Raw genomic sequence first — 25776 nt, forward strand, 5'->3', positions numbered from 1 at the left:
ATGCTGGATCGAAAGCCGGTTGTTCACATTCACATTTGTCATCAAAGACAAAAGCCAGATGTTGACGGGTGTTTGTTGGGTTTTTTTCTCCAGTGTGAAAGGATGGTAAGTAAGAGTATTTCATGACTTTTAAGGCCTTATATTTATAAAAGTGAATTTAAGGACCTGTAGATACCCTGCTTAAATCGACACCGCCAAGTAATAACAGACTGTGCCTTTAAGAAGAAACATAAGAAATCACATGCTGATGTTGTCTTAAGACAAACTTTATATACAGTTGCTTGCTACAGAATTCAGTCCTCTTGACCTTTTGCGCATTTGTTATGCACATCGCCCAGACCAAAAGAAAAGTCACAAATACATTTGTAAACAACAGAGAGTGGCAAAATATGCAACATGTCAAGGGTCCTCAAGATACTGTGGATGTTTGGCTGATAAAAACTTTATCATGTAAGATTCATGTACTGTGTCAATCACTCAATTCGAAAGCCTGATTTAGTGTTGAAGGACAGACAGAGTGAAAGCAAAACGAGAATAAAACTCCCAAAACTGTGTGGAGGTAACTGGAGATTTAAGACGAGATCCAAAAGAAACACACATCATCATCCAGTAATACTTTTACTAAACAAAACGGTTGATCTCCAAATCAAATTTCAGAATGAGGGAGTGGGCTTGAACATAACTCAATTTAGTTTATGAAAATGTGATACTTCATTCGTTTTATGTTTATTATTATTCAGATAATGTGAGTTCATCTTTAAGCGTTTGGAAAACCACCTTGTGTTAAATTTAATTTTGCCGTTGGAGGTATTCATCACGACACGAACTCTCTCAACCAACGGTGAAACATTGATGGCTTTAATTTAAAGGCAATAAAACAGGAAATATCGTATAGAGAAATATGATTAAGGTGAGGTTTCAGTCCTTTTATTAATGTTCATAAATGGCAGCTCGCAAATTTTGATTCAGATCATAACTTTAGATCATTATATCTCTGATGGGAGACAATTTACTTAAATCTGAAGGACAGCGGAGGCCAACGATGTCAAAAAAAAAAGGAAAAGAAGTGATCTCACCTATTAAGAACAACGAAAAAGAGAAAAAAAACCTGGGGTCTTATCAAAAACATCTCCACGTTTCCCTGTAAAGTCTATAGTATCTCTATAGTGTCTTTGTCTCACAAAGGAGGGTTTTGACAAAAAATAGGATCTACAAAATCCTCATTTCCTCTGAGAGTGATTAAAGCTCAGTCGAGCCTCTTCCAGACACACTGAAGAGCAAATCTGTGTCTCCAGTCCCCTCCTCCTCCCCGTTCTCCCTCTGCTCGTCTCATCTCTCTGTTCGATTGAAGATCAGATTGGGTGTTCGGTTTTCCTCCAAATCCAATATGCCAGGGCTGGTTCTGAGTGAGCGACTGGTGTAGGCGATAACACTTACCGGCGTTGAATATTGCGCCGACCTGGAAGGAGAGCTCAGAGTCGTGCTCAGCCTCACATGGGTACACTGCCTTGGCTTTCCTGCTGGTGACACTGAAAAATGAAGGCAATCAGTGAGCTGGCGGAGCTTTGGGGAGGATTACCGCACAGTTCAATCTGGGCCCGGGGCCTGCTTGTTCATTCACTCACTAGCCTGAAACAGCAGAAACGGGCCCGGTTGGAAAATAAGCAAAAGCACCAAGAGAGGAGTCGGGCCACTACACACTCTTGCCTTGCCCTATCTCTAGTCTAGACAGACTAGTGAGCGAGTCGAAACACACCCACATGCACCCGTGTACGCGCACAACCACAATGAGATGCAGCGAGGTTTGTAGCAGGTTTTGTGCAGCCGAAAAGGCAGGCACACATCAGGTCCGCACAGCAGACAACCATCTATGGTGAGATAATTAAAAAGTAGCAGGGGGATTCTAAAGTAGGTTTGCCCACAAACAGAGGTAGAATAGAAATCACTCTCCACTGCGCTCCAGCTTTGAAATTCACATTTGTGAGCTTAGAAGGCGCATTTTAAATCAGTTTGATGTAAAAGAGCTACGTCAAAGAAACCATATTCACCGCCCTCCAAAGGTTAGTAAAAAGCTGAATTTATGCCATCGCGTTTCCCGAAAAACATAAAAACCGTTTCCACAGAGAGGTTGTTTTTCTCACCATTGCAAGCAGTTATCTCGAATGCCAGCAACATTACCATGTAGAAGTTGTGCCTTCAACACACGATGCCCTGATAAATATTTCATATTTTTTCTGCAGAGCAGCAACAATGTAGGATGAGAGAGGAGAAAGAAGATATACAAACTGAAAAAAAAAAAAAGTTTGTGGTCACAGAGTTGTCGGCACAACAATGTTCAGCAGAGTTCTTGAATTCACAATTTTGGAAGAATACACTCTCGTGGAGCCGCATTTGGGAAAAATGAGGATTTGCATTTATGCTAAAATAACTAATGGATTGCCCATAGAATGACTGAGCGGTTTGCAATTTCCTCTGTAGCATGTGAAAGGACTGAAAATGAATTCATCATTTATTCTCAAGGAAGCAGAGCAACTGTACACAGTCATACCGTTTGCTCAGGTACCTGTGTTTGTATCTGGGTTTTGACAAAAAGGGGAGAAGGTTGCTGCCCTCTGCGAGAGCCAATACTTGTGTTGTATTGAGCTCCTTTAAACCAAACCAAATTAAAAGGTGGGCGAATATATGAGAAAGTCAGGGTAAATATTGAAGCGCGAGACTGCGAGTAGATGTTCGACGAGTGAGGGATTCTGTTGAGTGAACATGCAAGATAAGAGGAGCAAGCGAGTAATAGAGCAAGTGAGTGAAAACCGAGAGAGTGAAGAGAAGTGCGACATTTAACCAGTGTGTGAGTGTGAAAGTGACTTAACAAAACAGAAATAAAGACAGAGAAAAAGCAGTGAACTGCAATTATGAAGTCAAGTTGTGAGGAAAAGAATCCTAAAGAGAGGGAACCCTGGTCTTACTTCTCTTCTGGGTTTTCTTTTTCAGAAGCAGCTGTGGTGGTAGCAGACGGGTTCTCTCCTGCTGCTCCAGAAGTGGAACAGGAGGCTCCTGCTGTGGGGGCCCTGCAGATAAAAAACACACACCTTAGTCCCTGCAGATCCTATAGTGTCTATTGACCGAAAACATGGAATATTTGCCCTGAGGACAGCAGCATCTTCTCCTTTCGGACAGTAAAATAAAGAAAGACGCATGAAAGGCAGTGAAAATGCGGCCTCAAGTTAAAAACAATGTTGGACCGTGTTGCATTTCATCCGCTGCTACGTTTTTCAATACTGTAAGATGAACTGATCAACCTGTCGTTATGGAGACAAGGTGAGAATGCATTTCTACACCAATCCAGGAAATTGGGAGGGTGGGAATCTAAACCTAAAATTGCAATGGGGTGTAGCTTTGTCAGTGGTAGATTTCGACACCATCCATAAATTATCATTTTAACAAGACGACTCCAGATGTTCTGTCACTTCTGCTACATTCATGTCACGAGGAGACAGACAAGTCAAATAAATTCCTGGAAACCTGGGTCCAATGAAGTCATCAGCATTGATAAAACATGAACACTACTCACAGATGACTATGATTAAGTTGCATTTTAAAATTTCTGATGTGAAAGGGCCAGTGTGTGGGATTTAGGGCCCTGACATACCAGGCCAATGGTCAGCCATCGGTCAAGTTCAGGGCTGTTGATGAGCTTCGTGGCCCTAGTTGTTGTGGTGTGTCAAGCACTGTTGGCACTAGCCAGTGCAGCGAAGCAGTGCACGAGAGGAGAAATAGAAAGAGAAAGCACCCTGAGCTTGTCACTGTAGGATCCATGATTTCACCCGTTTAGCGCCGTTTCTTCTCATTTTTGCTTCCACCTCATCACCAGTGCCATTTGCAACTTTTTTATCAGACATATTCTATTGATTATATTCTGCAAAAAAATGCAGCTTTATCATAACAACAGTTTGTATATCTGCAGCCTGAGTCTTCGGGTTTCCCTTTTTGAATGACAAATACAGACTACCGCTCAAGGAGATATGGAGAGGTGTTTCCTTCCACGCAGCCACAGAACGTCAAGCTAGTTGGCCGTCAGCTGTAGGCTTTGTGGTGCATTCAAGTGCATCTTATGGCCAAGACTCAAGCGGTGTGTCAGTCTTTGTTGCCACTAGTTCTTTGATGCCTGTTTGGTGCGAAATTCCCCTCAACTCAACCTCCTCTACAGTGGGTGCTAAAAAAGGGGAAACCGCCAACAGCCTTTTCATGGGTCAGTGTTTATTTGTCTCTTTTTAGATCTGGAGTCAGCAGATACATAAAGATGGAAGGACCCGCTCCCTCTGAAAGATATAAAAGGTTCATTATAAGGCAATGAAAACACAAGTTTCAAGTGATTATACACTAATGAAAACATAATTATGAAACTCATATTTTCTTTCTGCCTATTCATCCCCCTAAATTCTTAACACCGGACCTTTAAGATAACACTTGACAAAGAAGGGATAAATATCACATCTTATTTCATTCTGCTGTGCAGGCTCACACTTTGAATTCTCTTTGTGTACAGGCTGTACATTTACCCCAATAACAAAGACAACAAGGACTTCCATAAATTAAATAATCCCTTCCACTCTATCTGCCAAAAAGCCTCTCCAAAATGACCGACTCTCGAAAATAGTCCATATTAACCTGAAAAGTAAGCATCAATAGCAACTCTGATATATTTATCTCAAGGTCTGAAATTTAAAGTCATACAAGCATTTGACCTTCTGTGGCATAGTTTGAAACTTCTTGTGCTCCATAACTCAAGTCAACTTGTAACATTATTTGCAGATAAACTGGCTAAAATCTGACCTGGACTGATTCTCAACCCCAACCTGCCAACGCGTCTGAAGTAAACAGACCAGACTAATAATAAATTCTCTAAAAATTCGAACATCATCGGGATTGACTGTGTCTGCAAGAACCTCAAGGAGGAGGATTCACACTAAAAGATGCAAACAAACATGAATTAAACATAATTTTTGAATTCTGGAGGAATATTCAGACATTGGCCAGTTGTTTGCTTTTCTGTTCAGAGAACTGCCAAAAGTAAAATTATAATTTAAACTTGTGTGCAACCAAAAGAATGAACCCTACTGATACTACAATTATACTTTTGGCTGTTGAGTTAAGTCACTAGAATTGAATCTCCAATATCATCAACAAAACGCCAAATGAGGGATTATTAAAAACTGTGTTCATGTTCCAAAGATTTGTAGAATCATTTTCAAAGTGAACTGAAGCCGTTCTGAAAGCTTGTGAATGATTTTTCCTTTGAATTGTCACCCATTTATGTACATTCAACTCCTACAGTGATGCATATAGCTTATATGTGCCAGGCTGGCTGCCAATAACACTCAGACACTTTGTCCATAAGCTTTAGCTGTTAAAGTTCTAGCTGTGCTTTACACTGGCTTCTGTCAGGGCCAACGAGTCTATGGCCGACCTACTGGATGGAGGTAGGGGTCCTGGTAAAGGCAGAGTGGAGCCGAGGAGAGCAGGAGTGTAAGCCAGGCATCCCTCTGTGTTCCATGCCTGCCCCAGGGCCAGTGCTAATACAGTACATAATGAGCAAATTGCTCCTAGCTGCCGCTCCCATAGAGACGTTAATAAAGGCAATTAGAGGGAGCAGCTGGGGAGGGGCTGGAGGTTGAGAGGATGTTGTGAATAGTGGTTACGCTGGCACTGGTGGAAGAGAGAGAGTGAGGCAGCCTTAAGGGGGAACATGGTAGGGGATCTTATGTGGCCATAGGTGGAGGTGAACATGCGGTACTGGGCTCACGCTTTCATTCTGCCCTCTGCATCCCCTCCTTCCTCCATTTCCTCCCCTGCCTCCCTCTCGGTGCGCTTGTCCATCCCCAGCGGTGGCTGTTCCGTTCGGGCCTGGCCTGACTGTGGGTGATTTATAGCTCTGCAGCAGTGTAGGGCCACTGTGGTGCTCAGCTGCTCCACATCAGCATGGGGGGATAGTGCGCTGCAGTGCAGCAAATCCACTCATTAACCTGGGCCCAGGCACAACCACTGTCTGCCTGGGTCACAGCCAAGAGGAGGGAGCGCAGAGGAGCACCAACACTTCACCCACCTGCAGGTGAACCCACTCAGATACAAACAAAAACACCATTTACAATGAAACAGAAAATTCATGCATACATACATGTTGAAGAAAAGTTAACATATCTCACTGCTAATTTCAGTTGGAAGAGGATTATACAGATCTGTGAAGATCTTTAAAATGAACAGATATCTTAATATTTATAGAATAAACAGTTAGAGAAAATCAGTCAATGCCACATGGCTGCCCTAGAAACTTGTTAAATGTACCAGAGGTAAATGGATTCATCCCAAAATTGCTTTCACAATTATAGCTAAGCCAAACCGAGGGAAATCGTTTGCCATTTCTCTTCAACAAAAATAGCATCAAGCTTTGAATTGCTCATCCGTTGTTTTTACCCATCACAGGCCTAGCTAAGCTTCTTCTGTAAACATGATTAAATACAGTAAATGGGGACTCGTGTGAAAATGCACTGTATGTGAGGCTCACATGAAAATCCCTCTCCAGATGTCAGTAATATTTTAAGATATTAAGAATACAAGGTTTCGTGCTGTGAGGAATACTTTTCATAATATGAAGGAGGTATTATATTATGACGCAACCCTGATTACAAAAGAGTTGGGACAAAAGTGGCAATCTGCTAATCCTTTTCTTACAGTTAGTCAATTGAAAACAGTACAAAGACGACGTATTTAATGATTTATCTCATCAACTTCATTGTTTTTTGTAAATATCTGCTCATTCTGAGTTTGATGCCAGCAATATGTTTCAAACAAGTTGTGACGGGGCGACTAAAGACTGAGAAAGATGTTGAATGATCAAAAAATACTTGTTTGAAACTTTCCACAGTAGTATCATGACTGGGTATGAAAGGGGCATCTTCGAAAGGCCTTCACGGGGAAGGATGGGGCGAGGTTCACCACTTTTGTGAAACACATGATTGCATAAAGGACATTACTACATGGGCTTGGGAGCACTTGGTTAAAACCGCTCTCAGTAAACATAGTTCATCTGCAAATGATTGCATTTGGTTGATATTTACATTTATGTATGTTTATGTTTATCCCAAGTTTTTGGGGACTCGGGATTGTGTAGAAAAATCCATTATGATATCAAATATCAATAGTCATAAATTACATTGTGATTACATTATCAGATGCTGCCAGGTTAGTAGCAGGCAGAAATTCATCAACACAAGTCTACTGCTGCTTCTCATTACTGCAGGAATTTCACCCTTTAGCATGCAGGCCTCGTTGATCCTGGCGTGGAACTAACACAGGGATGAGCGGGGCTACCGCCTGTCTTTATTCTCAAGGAAGAAGGCTAGCATTGGGATTTTGTAGTGTTTCCAGTAGAAAGTGGGATCAACCCTACAGCCAGGCTGCCCGCCCAGCCACCGCCAGTTTGGGTGGGCAGGAAATAACCTCTGATCCACCATTTTATGATCCACAGCTGTCTGCCAGCGAGAGGCATGGAGGCTAGGGCAGGGGAAAAGAAGGAAATGTGGCCAAAAAAACGTAACCTCATTGGACAGGACTTGGGGCAACGGCACTGCTGGGAGTAGCTGTGACTGAATTTAGGGAGAAGAGGAGAAATGAGGCAAGACATTGAAAATGACGGAGATGATAAATCATGCCAGAGTCCACAAAGCATTATTGCATGATACAGTGACTCAGGATACATTTGTGTACGACCAGGCAGATTTTGCAGCAGCTACCCTACAGGAAAGAGACTAGAATATGCTGTTTTCCAGGTGCACTTCTGAGCACACCACAGTGCATACAGTACATTTCTGAGAGTGGCCGAGGCTAATCTAGCAATAGCCATCCCCACTGCTCTTTTTGGCCCAGACTGCAGCCGAATCCCTGGGTTCCAGGCCAGAGAGGCGCTGTGCTAACAGGTCTCCACCATCTCACATGCTAAGATTTATGAGTGAACAAAGCCAGGGCGACACCCTGTGACATATGGCGCAAGTCTTCATAAAGGGACAGGGGCTGCGGCTATAAGGGTAAACAAGATGAATATCTCCCCAATGTCAATACGATTTACACGGCCAACGCTCGGCCACCTGTCTCCCAAACAAATAAGAGCTGAGATTTACGACCTCCTCCTGGTTGCTCCTTCCGTCCTCCAACATGATGCCACATATGTGGGAAAGCACAAAAAAATACCCGCAGGGGGAAAAAAAAAAAGAGTTGGTTACATAAGTAATATACAGCCTTGTCTGTCTAATACTGCAACTTAGAGAAAGCGCTTGATACGAACATGCCTACACACACACATATACACACAGGTGGGTAGACACCCACAGAGGTCAAAGTGTGAGAGGAATCACAGTGTCCTCTGTCAAGTTGTGAGGTGGATTTGTTTTTTTATTTTTTTTACAGCTCTTTTCAGCTGATGGAGAGGGAGAAGGGGACAGTGAATGAGAGAAAAAAAAAGTCTATTTCAAGGTGAATCTGTAGACATGACACAGCAGAGTCTAACATCTGCAGCATAAACCAATAATTCATCTCTCACATCAGCATTCAACACAAGTCATGGGCTGGAAACAACAAAAAGGACCAAGGACTTAGTAGAGAGAGTGAGGACAGAGAGGAAAAGCCAGAGAGGCAGAGCATCGACTATTGAAGCATTTTCCATCTAGGAGTAGTACAAGAGACAGAGACAAACAGCTGACATTTGACTAATAGCGTAAACATCGAGGAAGACACTTAAATTAATTTTCACTAAAGAGTCATCTATTGTTTAATTTCGATTAATTCATAAATGATTGAGCCTATAGAATGTCAGAAATAATGACCCATCACTGTTTACCAAGAGTGATTCACACACTTATTTTCTACAATTCTGAGTCAATTGAAACATGTTTAAGAACGGATTCTCGTTTGTTCATAATAATGAAATATTTTCCGCTTGCTATTTAATACAAAAATGTGTTGCATACACAGAGTGCAGAAAAGTGTAACTACTAAAAAATGTATTCAATCTAGAACGAGAGCTAGATAAATATCTGATTTAATAATCTCTCAGGGAACAAGATTTAAGAGACACTATTTTGAGGCCCTTATTAAAGTGTGCTGCGTGTTGACACAGGAAAGATTTAATCATCATTTTATTCTCCTACAATATCAAACTTGACTGGCAGTTTCATCAAAGTTACTGGAGATTGGGGTAGTTAGTGTGAATTAGGATCCATCTAGCTCTGATTGAAATAGTAACATTTTCTGACAAAACAATGACAAAATATAAACAAAATAAACAATTACATTGCATACACATTAAATACTGCACAGCTAAAAGTAGGCATTTGAATCAAGCATTGATTTTGACTTGAAAAGGTTAAATTTCCTAACCCTCCCTTACCCTTACAACATGACTAAGAATGTGAATAATGCTTTCTACATTGATACTGTTACTTATATCATCCCAATAATGATAACCACAGAATGCAAGCTCATAAAAAGTAATGATCCCTACAATAAGAAATGGTTTTCCCATCATACTTGTAGTTTGCCTGTGTAGTGACAGTGATCTTGCTTGAAGTCACAGCTGTGTAGCTTGGTTACAAACCTATGAAATGCCGCCCACATTGCCGATATGTTCAGTGATTCATCTAGTGAATGAATGAAGTAAAACGAAATAGCGACTCAGTTTGATTATCAGGCTAACGACTGTGTTTTGGATGCAGAGCCCATTTAATTACAGCATGCTCAAATCTACTGTAACAGTAGTGACTGTTCATACAGTTTACCTTTGAATATTGTATAATTGATTTGATTCACCAGAGAAACAAAAAGCGATGGTGATCAAAATACTCAATATATCAAATCATTATTATTAAAACATCTGAATACCTTCAATTCCACTTGCACACAGTCCACTTTTAAATGTATGACTTGTCTCTACCTGCTTCACAACCAATAACTGCACTTTCAGTGGTGTGCAGTCACATATTGATTCGGGACTTAATCATAGTGAACCACTCACTTAGAGTTGCTGCCTGAACTGAGGCTGGTGCTGAGTGGGGCATGGTCACTCCTCTCTGTGGGCGTCTCTGAGGCCGAGGCTGACGATGACTGGGAAGACACAGACTCATTGCTGCCCATTGATGTCTCATCTGTAGTTAAGCTGGAGCTATCTCCCACTGCTGACGCTTAGATGAGAAAAGAAAAAAAACATTGTTAGACTTAATTACATCTTGTTTTATTAATTTTATGCCACTGTAAAAAGATTCAGCCTATTCCTGCTTACTGACGATAGCTTGCCTGATAAAACAGCTGAATAATTTATCGATACATAAGGCAATGCTGCACCACCAGGGGACTTTGCAAATCAAACTGCTGTCAAAACAGGCGAGACTTACAACCAAGTTTATATTGTTCATAATAATACATTTCTGCAGTCATAGACAGGAACCTAAAAAACACAAGGGAGATCCAAGCTCTTTTATTTCAATTTTACTGTCAAGTAAAGATCCTGCTTTTGGGAGATGGGAGAAGCACAGAAGCAACTGTTAATGTTAAAAAATCAGTTTGTTTGGAGATTTTTCTCTCCTTTTCCCAGCAAACACAGATCAAAACGCTTACACCAAAAGCACATATTTGATTAAGATTGAACTGAATTAGAGCTGGTGCACATGGCCTAATTATTATCAGATATATAACAATTATTACACATTCTACATGAGCCATGCAACCATAGCACTTACTGGTCTTATGTACTGCACAGTGTACATGAAACATATCAATTTAAAAGCCCGGCACATCCACACAGGTGTTTTCAGTTATGATGAATTAGACCTCAGATCAGGCTGAAGAGGGGCGGAGCTTTCCAGGGAATTACCTGAGATCAACAAACTTCCTTAACTAATAACAGTGTTAATAATTGTAGCCTTACAGGCACAACAGAAGGGCCAGAGAGATGTCATTTAGGTATTGTCAGTACACACCCATGCAGTATTGAGAAGGTGACCCAATCAGGCAATGGGTGTGTAGGGCCGTTAATAATTATGTTACAAAAAACATTTACAGATGTAACATGCGGCGACATCTCCAGCCACAATGTTTGTATTTCACTTTGCCCCTCTGAATTTCCTGGTTATATGTCTTTATGTTCTGAACTTTGTAACTCTTGCTGGAAAAGTCACCATCTGTTCCCATTATGATGCTTACAGTATTTTTGTTTGTTAAAATGTGAAGCATCCCTATCATTCACTATTCAATTTTACAAATACTGCTGCTTCTGGTTCGGGAAAAAAAAAAAAATTCAAATTTTAAAGCGACTATAAACATATTTTCTTTCATAACAACGTCTAAAATAAATAGAATTATCACATCACAGTTGTATGCCTCCGGGCACCAGTCAAGTTGTTGTTCCCAAGCCACGGTGTTGAATAACAGCCAAAACATTTTTTGTTGAGTATTATCGGGTCACAGTGAAGTTGACCTTGGAGCTTTTGAATAGAAAAATGTATTCACTTCATCATTTTATCCTATTAAACATCTGTATGAATTGTTAACTAATGGCCAAAAATGTGTTTGTGAGGTCATAGTGACCTTGATCTTTAACCTTTGACCTCTCAAATCTAATCAGTGCATCCTTGATTCCAAATAGACATTTGTGGCAAACTCTCAAGGCGTTCTTGAGATATCACAAACGGACGGACAACCCAAAAAAATAATGCCCCCGGCCACGGCAATTAGCTGTCTGGCCTTGAACATTTTGGTTTACACTCCCCACTCTCACAGCATCGCAAACATGTTCTTAAAGTCAACAGCACAGTACCTATTCAGCACCAAACAACAGCCAGACATAGTTAGCGACTATCTGGTGAACACATTGGAGCATTTAACAACTAAGAACCAGACATTTCCCTCAGGAGAAGGTGGAGACCAAAACCAGAGCTAAAAGTTAGTAAAAAAAAGACTTCCATTTGCAAAGGGACCAGAAATATGCTGCAATAATGAAAATGTTGCCATCTGACTGCTGAATGAGTAACTGAGCAGTTTTCTGCTCTTTAAGTCAAAGGTAATGTGTCACTGTGGTGCTAACAACTCGTTTCTGCTCCAAAAAAACATTTTGCAGGATTTAGTGAAATATATGACTTGTCTGCACTGTTCTAAGGCTTCCCGAAACAAATAGTCTGATTAGTGCACTTCCCTCGACATGTTATGCTGTCACGTCCACAGGGACATTAGACACATGCAGCGTCACACGCAGACATAACCACTCTCCTCACTTTCCCCCTTCATCATCCTTAAATTTGCCTTTACTCACTGAATGAGGAGACAACTTAGTTTAAAACCATTATGTGGGACTCATATAAAAGACACAAAGGTTAAAAAAGGATTAAGCCTCTCATCCCTGATATTAAAATACCCATACTAAAAGCTGGCGCGAGGGAGGTAAAGAGAGGCAATCTGGTAAGCAGATTTAGATTCCTTTTGTATTGTGGAGTGGAAGGGATTTGGCTGGCCCTGGATCAGACATTTTTGGAGTTAGATTGTATGGGTCACCAGGTCAGGTGACCAGTTCGCCTGATATACAGGAGACGGCCCCTATCATTGTCTCCCAATTCATCAAGTATCAGAGGAAGCTGAAGTGGATTGCAAGCATTTTAAAGTAAACAAGGGCACACAAAGTCAGAGAGGCAAATCTCTCCACACAGTATTACAGAGAGGAGACAAGAGTTCAGTGTGTCATCACTGCTACGGTTCTTAGTGATTACGAGGGAACAGACAACCTAATTGTGACCGAGTGAGTGAATGAATTCAGAGCCAAGCAGGAATCAGAGGTAAATACACCCAGTCACCAGTTTATTCCATTTATCTACCTAAAACTACAGTAATGCAGTCTAATATGACAGCCCAAGAATAAATCACAGAAGCTCCGACCAGGAGTCTGATCTGGATCACATTTGATCTAGAAAATATTTGCTGTATTTTTCGCTGATGTCCTCCAGCTGCTCTGCTTCATCTCTCTTTGATTTAGTTTCCTGATGGACCGATAGCTTTATTTGTTGCTAAAGTAAGGGCTCACTGCTGCTAACTGTATCTGCCATTAGCTTGTTTGCTCAGTTAGCCATGCAGTTAGTGGACTCCCCCGGCTGCAACACAAAAATCATTGAGGAAAGTTGTGTTTCTGTGCAGTGATCAGAAAAGGCCCAGCACCCAGAAACAATCTGCTCTGATGTCTGTCGTTTTCCCAACCTAATTCTTGTCTTATTTGTGTGGTCTGATAAACAGTAGATTTAGCAAATTCATTGCTCCATATTGCTATTTTCCAAGCTAATGTAGGGGTGCTTTGAGGTAAAATAGTTGTGACTCAGACTCTGGAGCACCCCCAACTAGCAGTACACACGATGCAAAATAAACACTAAATGTTGTTGGGTCATGGACAATATGCATTTGCTAACTTGGTTAAACACATTAAAGTTTAACACAGTATTGTTTTGATGTTGGGCTGAGATAAGTGAATGGTTTTGTAGCTTGGTTCAAGACAAGTAAGGTAGTAAGCTATTCATAAATCTGAATTCATGAAAAAAGCTGGGATGACATACAAGTTCTGGTAAAACAACTTAGAAAAAAACAACAACCCTGAAATACACACATTTCTGATCTTTGTGAAAAAAGTAATGCTAACTGCTCTTAGCAATCGCTACTGCAGCTTCAGTATTGACATATGTGGGATGTCACTGGTAACAGATTACACGAAACCAGACAAAATACCAACAAGAATCTGCTAACAGGAAAACAATGTCAGCATGAAATAATGAGACAAAAAATGGCAATTAATACTGATTAACAGGCTGATATACATTGTCATAACATTATGTATTTTTGATATCAAACATATTTTTCTGGATAACAGATTTATTTCTCTTCACTTGTGCAAACTTATATTCATGAGCAGACATTATTACTTTGTGCAAACAGTTTATTCATTTAAAGAGTATGAATTACTAATTGGCACACACAAATTTTCAAACAAATTTATCCCCGGTACCTTTTGGGTCTGTAATGAATGACAATATATGTGAGTTGCACACTTTCTGGAACTGAAAAGGGAAAACCAATCTCACTTGTATAATAATTCTTAATAAGCTTATAATGCATACTCAGTTTAATATATTCAGAGATGTGAAACTATACAGGTACACATGCGTTCGTCTCTTACCATTCTGAATGTCTAGGGCTTGCGGATTGTAGACAGCCAGGGGCCGATTCTGTCGACTCAGCTTCTTGGACTGCCTTGTGGGAGCGGAGAATACTGGGGCAGCAGGTGAAAGAGGGCATGACTCGGGAGCATCTGCAAAGATCTGAATACACAATGCGAATAAGTCTCGACCAAGACAAAAAGTCACAGTGCAGATACTCAGAGAGTGTTGAGCAGGAGCAGCAGCATGTCCTCAACTGACCTCACTTAGTGAACGGTTTTGAAAGGCTTTATATAGTGGAAGATGAATGGAAAAGGCCATTTGCAGCCACAGCATGTGCTCCTAGGGAATGCTGAGCAGCTCATTGATTGGACCCTAAAAACTGCATGTGAAAAGATTTTGCTTGTGCCAAAATAAACAAGAGCGGCTCCACATGTAACGCAATCACATTCCGTCCAGAAATCTTGGTCTAAGTAAAGGTGACACTTCTCCTCAGAGAAATTGACCCACTCTCTAAAAGAGTGGAGAGTAAAATAAACAGGGTTTTGGACTCGAGGAGGGCTGGCCAACTGGCACAGCCTGTTTACACCGGGCCGTGTTTACATATAAACTTCAGATGTGGAGTTAAAAGAGAATAGGGCTGCAGAGGAGAGGAAGTCTCAGCAGAGCCTCCGAAAAGGATCACAGACGAGGAGAGGAGGGAGGTAGGGAACGGAGGAGAGAGAGAAGAAGTGGCAGAAAAAGTGAGACAGAGTGTGAACAGGAGAGGCAGACATGGAGGAGGGGGCATGAGAGAGAAAGTTTGTAGGAGAAAGGCAGATAGAAAAAGTGAGAAATCTGATATGGCTGAGAGTTTCTGCTGCCTCCCTCTCGCCTCTCTCTGCAGATGGAGGTGAATGTAAAACAGAGTCTACTGTTGGTATCTGGGGGTATCAACAGTCTAGAGTGGGACTAAGCTGTGAGGGGAAGTTAATGCCTGTCTGTCTGTCTGCTCAACTTTTCCCCTGCTCTAACACGCTGTACTTTCCAAAATGCTCTTGCTGCATTCTAACACTACATCCTTTATCACCTGGACGGTGTTGGATACCTCTGGGTAGTCTCAGAGACTGGCAGTATATACACTATGCTGCTGCTGTTGTTTTAGCACATTTGTATACCCCGTTGTTGTTTTTTTGTTTAAACCAGGCCTCTGTATTCTCTCACACCCCATTTTACTTTTGTGAGCTTGGGTGGAGACATTCGTCACAACACACATCATCTTCCATTTAATGAAGCTGGAGGAAAAAATAAAATCACTAAAAGCTCATGGTTTCATCTGATTCTGCGCAGAAGGCAGCGCTGCTCCACACAGATTAGAAAACTAATCTCAAACCTTTTTCTCTTTTGACACGGACAATTATCCCCCTTGGAGGATTGACACTGATTAATGACATTCTGGGGAGATTACATGATCTCATGAACTGCAGGTTATGAAACAACTCAAAATAAATGTATTTAGGCAGGCAAAGGATCTTCCAAGTATAATAAAATGTATATGATAATCTACAGAATAACCAAGCAATTGAAAATGAAGAGAATACCATGTGTTTCATCCTGGTATGAGCACTTGGGGCTCCCCCTATTGGCCAGATTGCACATTTCTGGACAACTGCTGTCTAACAGCTCTGCACATTAATAACTGGATGAAGGTTATGCTGTCCCGACGGTTAAAGTTGTTATACGATTCATTTTCTGAACCCTATTCCTGCTCATTATTTTCAAGAGGAAGCAATGCAATAAATCCAATCCAATCCATCCAAACAAACGACAAAGTACCCATTATTTAGCATGATACATTTTCTTTGTGAAAACATTTGCACAAAGAAAGCGGCGGATTGGGCAATATTTATCTGTGAATATACACAAGTCTAAACAGCCTTAACAGACAGGACCTACAGAAGAGAGGAGCATCACACCCACCCTAATTGAGACTCCCCTGAAATGAAAATCTGGTGTCAGGTGCAGCACAGCATGTGCCAACAGAAACTGCCAAATCAAATCTTGACAGCAAAATACAAAACTTCAAAACAATAGCAAGAAAGTGCTCAGTACCGAAACATCAGAACTTACAAACATTCGATCTTCTGCTTCGCTTGCACATTTATTATCCCTCAGTATCAGGTAATTACACGCCACCGTCGTAAGTAAACACAAAGGTGCTGCATGCAGCTTACTGAGTCATGTCACCTGAATCGGATTTCTTTTGGCTTGTGTTGCCGAGGGTGCCTTGCTTTTAGTAAATATAGTTCTGGATGGCAAGTGGAAACACAATTATACACAATATGTCCCACTAACAGAATGAATCAGGTTAGTACAGTCAGTGCAGTGGAGATTTGACCAATCGAAAACAGACATTTGGGCAGAAATTGGAAAAATAACACAATATTTTCCTATAGAAGTGGTAGTAATTACTTGCACTGGAGGATACAGTGCTATGATTAGACACCTCCAGTTTTCAGGGAGTGTTGAGCGTTACCTTTTCATGGTGTTCGATGAGGATCTCCACCACAATGTTCTGGAACTTCAGATCCATGATGGCAGCGACTGTCTCCTCCTGCGGCCTCATTAATGTGGGGCCAAACACCACGCCCAGGTTGGCCACTGTCATCAGATTCTGTTTACTGTGAGCTGCCACACTGAGGAAGATAAACAACCACATTATACGTGTTTTCCTCCAACTACTACCTCAACGCCACCGATATGAAATGTTATTTAGGGCAGAATAAGACTGTACAATAGGGGGAAAGAAAATCATCCGATTCTAACTCATTCTTGATGTTTTAGTTATAATTTAACAAGGGACAGCTGTACTTTAACTCAAAAGTGTTGCTATGCTCTGAAAAAATGAAAAGAAAAATAAAGAAAACTACTGCCAAAAAAAAAAACACTCTTGATTACACATTACAGGGTTTCTCATGCAATCTGTTGAGAAAGTAAGATAAGTAAATAACATGATCAATTAATTAGTAGTAAATAATAGCAGCACTCAAATATAAGGTATTTGGGGTTAGGGGTTAGGGTCTTTCTCCCTTAAGTTTGTCTGTTTTAAAATGTTTCAGTTCATAAAAACCCCTGCCAAAAAACACTACAGGAATTTGTGGTTTCTTATTATAATGCATGATTTCACAGTTTAAAATGGCTCAAGTATTGCAGCAAGTTGTTGCCATATTGATAGATAACTTTGAACCTTCTCTTGACCTCTTTCTCCCTGTGTATTACTTCTCACTTTTTCATATTTAGAGCAGAATGCTTTCCTGATTAAACTGTTTTTTTTTTGTTTACACATCACAAAGGCGGCGAAAACTGTGAATACATATGAAGCAGCCGCTGCATTGTGAGATAAAATGACTGATAAAATGGGGGGTCATCAGTAACAGTAGACTAAAGCCTGGCCATTGCTCATGCACATGTTTGACTGATAAAGTTCCCGACACTGAATATAACATTACATTGAAATGAGAGCATTTATGCATCAAGACTTTTTAAGGTTACTCATATGCAACCGATAAGGCTTTTATCAATTCCAACAACAACAACTATGAATACATCTGGCAGTGTCTATTCTGATCATTTTAACAAGATGGTAATGACATCTGACATGGAGGATTGATACATTTTATCAAATGTCTTCTAGATCAGTTTTGAGATCGGGAAACCTTTCAAAACTTTATCTTACGAGTTCAAATAAAGTGGAGTAAAAAACCCTTTTACTTGAAGAAAAAGTTATACGGGCAGGTGAAGAGATTTCACACTCAAAATATGATGATATGCAGTGCATCTGCAGAGAGACAGTTTAAATAGCTTCAAAGGATGCCTTTGAAGACAAAAACATTGGTGACAACTCACATTTATAACATCTCTGAAACCATTTCAGATAGCAGTGTGAAATTCTGGCTTTGCTTCCTTCCCCTGCAGGACATGCACAGACGCCAACTTCAGAAAAATATTCGAGTCTCTCCAGTCTGGAGAATTTCACGCTGGATAATCCAAATTCAATTTCAATAGCGCTGCCTTTTTACCAGAGCCTGATTCTGCAGCGGGTTTCTATGAAATAAGATCCACCAGACTTTCACTGCCTCAGGGAAGAGGGATTATTTACTTATCTTCAATTTGCTCATATTTAGTTTATAAAAAGCTTGCTGAGGTAAAACCTTGTAATGTTAGTGAACATTATTTCTTAAATCTTTCTTCCTATCTAATCGCACAAATGGAGTGATGCACAATAGTTGTCCATCCAGGGGTGTATAGAGTAATCTCAAGAGAGGGCTTAATTTGAGAGGTCCATTTCATTTCACTTCACTGGTGGGCTGCACGATGGCATGCTGAACAGGTACGGCAGGCTACACAATCCTCCTGCAGCAACTTTCAATGTACACCAATATGACCTAAGAAAAGGCGTAAAAAATGTTATGCTAGCAGCATCAATTTTCTTACCCTGCAGCCACTGAGCAGACAGAGAGGAGATGGAGTGACAGCAGGGAAGGGGGAGTGAAGAGAGTGGGAGTGAGGGAGATAGAGAGAAAAAGCATGTGGAGTGAGAATGAGGAGACAGACAGGAGGAGCAGAAAGAGAGAACTGAGAGAGAGGGGGTGGAGATTGGGTGAACTATGACCAAGGAACTATGAGCACTCACTTGGCCAGATGCTTCATAAGCAGCCCGAGGACTTGTCGATTCCTCTCCGGTAGTTTGTGGACCAGGCAGTGGACGGCTTGGATGCGAGTCTCTGGACTACCGCCCTCTGTTTCAAAACGCAGAAGCAGCCATGCACTCGCATTAAACTACAAGGATTTTCTCTGTGCTCTTCAGGTGGCAAAGAGCCAACGCAGCTGCGATCGAATACTGTACAACATTAGCAAATTTAAAGACATGATGATACACTACATACACTGATGATTTGTGCAGTGCAGAATCTGGAGTTTAAGGCACATAAACATATAGTGGATACAGAGTCATATAGTGGAGGAACTGAAACCCTCTATTACTTCAAAAGTCCTAAAAACAATTTAGATAGACTCAGGGTAATCTAAAATCCAGCAGAAGTTAGTGGACCTTTAAGGACACAATGATCAGAGGCTATCACCCTCAAGTATAAGGGTTAGAGTAGAGGATGATGCATTTCATTTCAAGTAAGTGAAGAAGAGGTGTGATAGCGATATACGGTCTGAATCCTCCCAGAATTTGGCAGCAGGGCCCACTATGCTGGCGAGGGAGATAGCTTTACGTTACTGTCGCTACCGTATAAAAGGGTTGTGTTAAAACCCCCCAGATCATCTCTTAAACATTTCCTCACACATGGGCATCTGACCGCCCACACACAAAAACACACACACACACATACACAGACACACAAAATATCATTACTATGGGAACGACAAGGATTTAAACATGGAAAAAGCTTCTTATGGATGCTGTCATCCGTCAAAAAAATATTCATTGCTAATCCATTTTTTCCCCCTCGTTATGAGGGCATTGCGAGCGCCTGATAAAAATGTCAACCTGATCCAATTATAGCACTTGTTGTAATAAGATTCAAGTTTGGCTTGCTCTAAAAACATTTCATACATAAATGATGTTACGTGGGTGAAAAAAAAGTGTCTTCTTGCTGTTCAAGGTCACTCCCTGGACCATTTAGGGCATTGAAATTACAGCTTATTTATCATTCAAACCTTTTAGCTTTAACCTCGGATGGCTTATTTAGCCACACATTTTAGGAGAACTCAAAAAAGGGAGAAATTAGAAATAGAAACAGTGTTGTAATACAGTCTGAAGTTTCATATCTCTAAGCAATAGTCATCTGAACCAGACAGGGTCAGCTGGATTCACTGGGGATCAACAACAAATACATTTTGTATTTCTTATCAAAAAACAGGACAGAAGTGTCCTCAGATGATGGAATTTACACATGTTCAGAGGGACACAGTAACACATCTCTGAAAACATGTAAAAATACATAAGCATTACACTTTTTATAGACCCCTGCTCAACGCTCAGAAGGAAGCCTGCATCTACGCTTAGCTAACTAAGCTAATGTTCCAGCTCAGTCGATAAGTCCGCCATTAATGTTTACATCCCACACTGAAACAATCATGAGCCTTCGTCCAAGAGTAGATCATGCTTCCTTCTGTGCAGTGATACAGAAGAAACAAAATCTTGTACATGACACTGACTGCTCACATCAAGGTTTGTGGATGATCTTGAGTAACCAGATTATGATTCCTTGAAATTTCAAATGTATTTTTTGGGTCCTTTAAGCACAAGCGATCTTGTTTATTATATTTGAGAGAAGGCAGACATCTCTACAGCCTATATCTCCAAGACTCTGTAACTCTCACCAAAACATTCTAGATGGATAAATAGCACTAAGGGTAAGAGGGAAAATGTATTTTTGATTTTGGGTTGGACTGCCCCTTTAAGTGTTTTTATAAAAGAGGACTGTACTTAGCATTCAAGACACAGTCCAATAGCTAGACTATGAATCCGTTACTCAAGGGGGTTGACCACTATTACCGCCTTAAAAGAATTGGTAAAAAGTTCACAAAAAGTTTGTAAGTAATTTCACTATTTTTCACTTGACTGCATGTTTTCAATAACTCACTGAAGAAGAACAAACCATTGGACTCCAGTGCTTAAACTGATTAAATGTTCATTTAAAACTTAAACATGTACACACTGTTTTTTGTTTATGGTCTGCATTCAAATGAAGTAGAGGTGTAAGAGGTGGTCGGACTTACTCGCAGGGCTAATAAACTCTTTGTAAAGTCCATAGGTCATCAGCGGCTCAGGAAGGCTCCTTCAAAGAGAGGGTGAGAGAAAGAAAGAAGGGTGTGGTGGGGGGTGGGGTGGAAGGAGAAGTGAGAGTTGAAGTGAGCGAGGGGAGACAGAAATAGCCGGCACACTGTTTTATAGGGTCTGCACACAGCAATGATTAATGTGGCCAGGCCAGGGGATGGAATTAGATGGCGCGCGCATTGAGATAACCAAGTTCATCTGAAGGTACTTTCACACTGCAGATGGCCAGTGGCCAAAGGTACTTAGCCTCAGAGGAAACTGAGGAGATTGACCCTGCTTTATCCCAGCAGGGCAGACACAAAGTAAAAGACAAGACACAGCTATGCTCAACATGGTTTATTATAGCATAACAATATGGATATGCCATATTAGCTTAAATGGTGTCTGAAGATCACTAAATGTTGTGGTTTGTACTGTCTGACCACTTTAGGGTTTAAACTACACAGTCCCACAGCCCACAGCTTATTACACCAAATTAATTCTTAAAAGGGTCTTGGCCTAAAATCAGCCCGTCTAAACACAATAGTAGCCGCTTTGCAAGGGCACTTATATCATGACCAGAACACTTGTAGATGGTTTACAGTCACACATCACTATTATGATTCCCTGGTAACGATTGTGAAAACAGTAGTTACTGTAACATTAGTCCTATCTAATGTTTGCTTTTTCAATTCAACATTTAAATCTGTTATTTTCAAACTGATAACATTTTACAGAACATGCATGAACACGATTTAGAGTAAGTTAAAGAGAAGGTAAATTCAATCTGGAAAGACTTAAATGCATATTTATTGGCTTCTTATTTTCAACTGGCAACTTTCAAACTCAGAGAACACAACTTTGCTTTGACTTAAATAAGCAAAGCCAACTCAATTTGCTGCAAACTGCACTTGTTTACAAAAACAAATTGGCATTTAAATAAAACTGTCTTCTTGCTTCTTGCAACCAAACCACATTTTTAATCTTTGAACTTCACCCACACTATCTGTCAACCTGGAAGGACTTGGTGAATGTAGAACAGGCATACAGTAAGCAATGTGACCTCGCAAGGAGTTAATTATACCGAGGCACTTTGCATAATTAACTCTGTAGCGATTTTAAAAAAGACAGTCGACAATGGATGAAACGTTTCATATTCAAGTGAACAGAGGCTCTTACGTATTCGTCAGGAGAGAAAAACATAAAAAAAAATCTTCCATTAACCACTGGGGTTGACGTAGGTCAGAAGTGGATTTGCTTAGACACATAGCAACTCTGAATAATACATTTTTGTGGCTCATAAGATGAATCAAAATGATCCATCATGCACCAAGCACAAGTGTCTCTGGACTAGTCAAGTCATATCACATTCAGTTTGAATTCATCAGTACAAGGACAAGAAATTACAAAATGTAGGTTGCATCCCTAAAAGTGTTCAGGGTCACATTTCTCAACATGTACAAGTTCAACCAAATAGTTTTGTAAGTAAGAGTTGAACTGCTCACAACAGAGGTTTAGGATTTGGAAATGACTAGCAAATTAACAGTATCATTCATTTTTACTGAGTAGAAAATGATGGTTTTATGGTTGCAACTAACAATTATTTTCATTATCAATTAATCTGCAAATTAATTGTGTTGTTTTGTACACAAAATGTCAGAAATTGATTACTTACAAATATCATTTATCATTCTCTTTGATTATTAATAATAATGTTATGTCAGCCCGAAAAAACAATATCAATCGTTATTTAATTTACAACCATATCTGACAAAGTAAAGAATCAAATCCTCATATTTGAGAAGCAGAAAATGCAACTCTTTGGCATTTTTTTCTTGAAAAATAACTGAAACAGTTAGTTGATTATCAAATTAATTGACAATTAATTAATGACTAATGAATGAATCAGCTAATTGTTTCAGCTCCAGATGTGTTAAGGATCCCACTGCTTTTCTTGTAAGACCTGCCCTACTCTGGCTCTGATTGGCTCAGCCTGATATTCTTAACCAATCTCAGTAGTGAGATATTCAGCTGCAGCCGCAACAGGAACATGAATGAAGTTGAACCTCTAAGTATAGCATATTTGGTCACAGGAGATGCCATAAACAAAATGTTCATGTTAATCAATAATGTGGTACAAGGTGATTTATTTTCAAATATTTTGTTTCCCTAAGCCAAATTTGTTTGCATTAATCCATTGATTAAGAGGAGGAGGAAGCAGATGACATACTTCATTAATCCCCTTAGGGAAATTAAATTTTTCTTAACTATTACACCACATTATTTGCAGTGAAAGGTTGTCAGTATTTCTTTGCCTCATAGTTGTTAATGAAATAATAATTGTTAATAATAATTGTTATTATTATTAATACAATTTCCCATTTATTTTTGACCTGCTATGGTCTATTGTCTTTTTCATCCACGGTCTGGAATCTGCAGCTGCTTTACCTCCTCTGCCCCGAAGTAACACAGTGTTTTGTAGGGGGCGTGGTTTGTACAATCTACAACGCTGAAGCTGGACCCTTCTTAACCTGCCCAACCCGAACAACGAAGGCATAAAAAGGCAACTCTCATCAAGAAAAAGCAGTGTGATCCATAACAACTCCAGTTTACATCTGTGTGTGAGTGTGTGTCTTTCATCCTTACCTCAGATAAAGCTTCAGTGCACTTGTTACTGTCTTAACGTCCCAGTCCTCGCTGGTAGACAGATCCACTTCGCTGCTCTTCTCATCTACATGAATCACAATCATAACACACATTCTTACTAGAAAATCCACTGAATGAGGCAACAACACAAAGTACCAAGTAACTACTCTTTTTCCAATCCAGCAGCGAAAGACTCTGAGTGAATTTGTGGGCAGCCTAGAAAGTCCAAATATGCAATATAAATATGTAACTTGTAATTAGCCATGTGAGGATAAAAGCAGTGCTACTAGCCTTGGGGGTCGAGTCTAGCCCCAGTGGATATGGAAGGAAGTTACCGCTTCTGTAGAGGGCTGCTGGTTCTATACTCATTACAAGTTTAATTAATCCCTTACTACTTCATTGGCTCCACAGGGACTCCAGGGCTGTGTTGTGCTGAAAATTCAGGGGGCTTTAGTCACACCTTAAGTAACCTCTGATGTATTACAGAGGATGTGGAAGAGCAATGTGTCAGTGGAGTGTTGTGAGGCAGACACATGTACTGTACAGGGCTGAGGTCATCACTCTGACTTGAGCTTCGTGGGTGGTAGGTGGTCTGTGTGACTGGCAAATTTATTTTTTTGATTTCACCGAAGCGCTGTGACTGCAGCGAGGAGGTCTGTGTGTTTCTCTGCCCGCTCTGTCCACAAAATGGCCTGTCCAACATCAACTTCTGAGAGCAAATGTTTTTTTGGAGAGTTTGTAGTCAAAGCTGCGCCTCTGTGAGTATGTATGAGCGGAGATTGATGGGGTCTGCTCAGGCTCTGTAGTCGAGCACAAACAGGCTTGGACTTGTTAGGTCAAGGACGCAAAAACACAATTCTGGCAGTAGCAGTTGGGGCCGTATTGATTGTGAAACTGCTAACCACAAAGCAGCTGCAAGTTCAAAGGTTTAATTCTTGTTATTTTACATTAGTTATCTAAATTAGGCCCCTGAGGATATGACTGTACTGTGTGGTGACTTTAACATAGTAGCTAAAGTTGGAGCTGCAGCTCGTATAACAACCTTAGATGTAGAAAAAATATTCCGCCTTACAAATCCATTCCAAAAGAAAGCTCTGTTAAACTAGCTAACATATTCAGGACCATCACACAATTTCAAAACTAAGGAAAGGCGGAACGGAAAACTAGTCCAATGAGTGTGAAAATAAATCCAAATGACTGCACTGACTCCCAGTATCTTTTAGGATTTAATTTAAAGTCCTATTACTTGTTTACAAGGCTCTTAATGGCTCGGGACTGGCCTACATTACCAACTCTTTGTGGTTTTGTAATCATTCACGGCCTCTTAGATCCTCTGGTGCCGTTTCTTTAATACAAACTACCACACAAATAAGAATATAAAAGTTGCAAGCTCTGTGAGGACTTTAAAACAACAATTGAAAACACTGTCATTCTTTGTTTCTTATTTGTCCTTTTTTTCCGACTTTCTACTTAACTAAAGTGAAGACACAAGGTGGATGCCAACTGGTTAAAGGAAGAAAGAGTGAGCAAATGTGCCAACTGTTAGAGCATAGTGCAGTGGTTTCCAGCATGTTTGGCTTGTGACATGAAAATCTGACATTTGCAAACACTTCATGCTGTGACTGGCCGGCAGTGTGGAAGTGAGAAAAGAGCCATGAGGTTTATCAAGTATACTAAAAGAAGTAAAAAGAGCAATTGAGAAAGAAGCTCAGTTATTTCTCAGTTGCTCTTTCCCTTCTTTAAACAACCATTTCTGTCACTTTTCAAGAGAACATTTGAGTGCGACACTATAAATGTCATCTGGAAGTTATACAAACTAGTTCTGTCGAGCAGAACCTGAACCTTTTTGCTCCTAAACGCTGATACTCCTTTCCAAGGAACATGGAACTGGTTCAATTCCAGGTCAAACACCTAATTTGAACCGTTCAGAGCGTTTCGTTCAGAACGGCAAAAGTTGGTTCCCAGTTTGCTTTGCCCTGAGATGCAAACCGCGTGTCATATTCTACAGGTTGTTTTGCATCGTGCAGCGCCCTCTGTTGATGGTGCACCCTTGACTACAAAGGTTCAACTCCCAACTGGTGGAAACCTGTGCTG

General features: G+C 40.5%; 1 protein-coding gene across 2 annotated transcripts in view; it reads right to left on the bottom strand.

Moving 5' to 3' along the window:
• arhgap10 (Rho GTPase activating protein 10) overlaps window positions 1-25776 on the bottom strand; it is a 53285-nt gene that overhangs the window by 3342 nt on the left and 24167 nt on the right. The window contains exons 15-22 of one of the 2 annotated variants that reach the window (XM_084379133.1): window positions 23683-23767; window positions 21000-21058; window positions 18901-19006; window positions 16744-16903; window positions 14249-14390; window positions 10061-10226; window positions 2964-3065; window positions 1438-1529 (exon numbers count right to left, since the gene is read on the bottom strand). In XM_084379133.1, the coding sequence (XP_084235259.1) occupies window positions 1438-1529; window positions 2964-3065; window positions 10061-10226; window positions 14249-14390; window positions 16744-16903; window positions 18901-19006; window positions 21000-21058; window positions 23683-23767 (912 nt within the window). The remainder of the gene's footprint in view (window positions 1-1437; window positions 1530-2963; window positions 3066-10060; window positions 10227-14248; window positions 14391-16743; window positions 16904-18900; window positions 19007-20999; window positions 21059-23682; window positions 23768-25776) is intronic. The other variant, XM_084379134.1, reaches the window with a different exon arrangement.

This window comes from Pagrus pagrus (assembly GCF_965226575.1).
Source record: "Pagrus pagrus genome assembly, chromosome: 2".
Lineage (NCBI taxonomy): Eukaryota > Metazoa > Chordata > Actinopteri > Spariformes > Sparidae > Pagrus > Pagrus pagrus.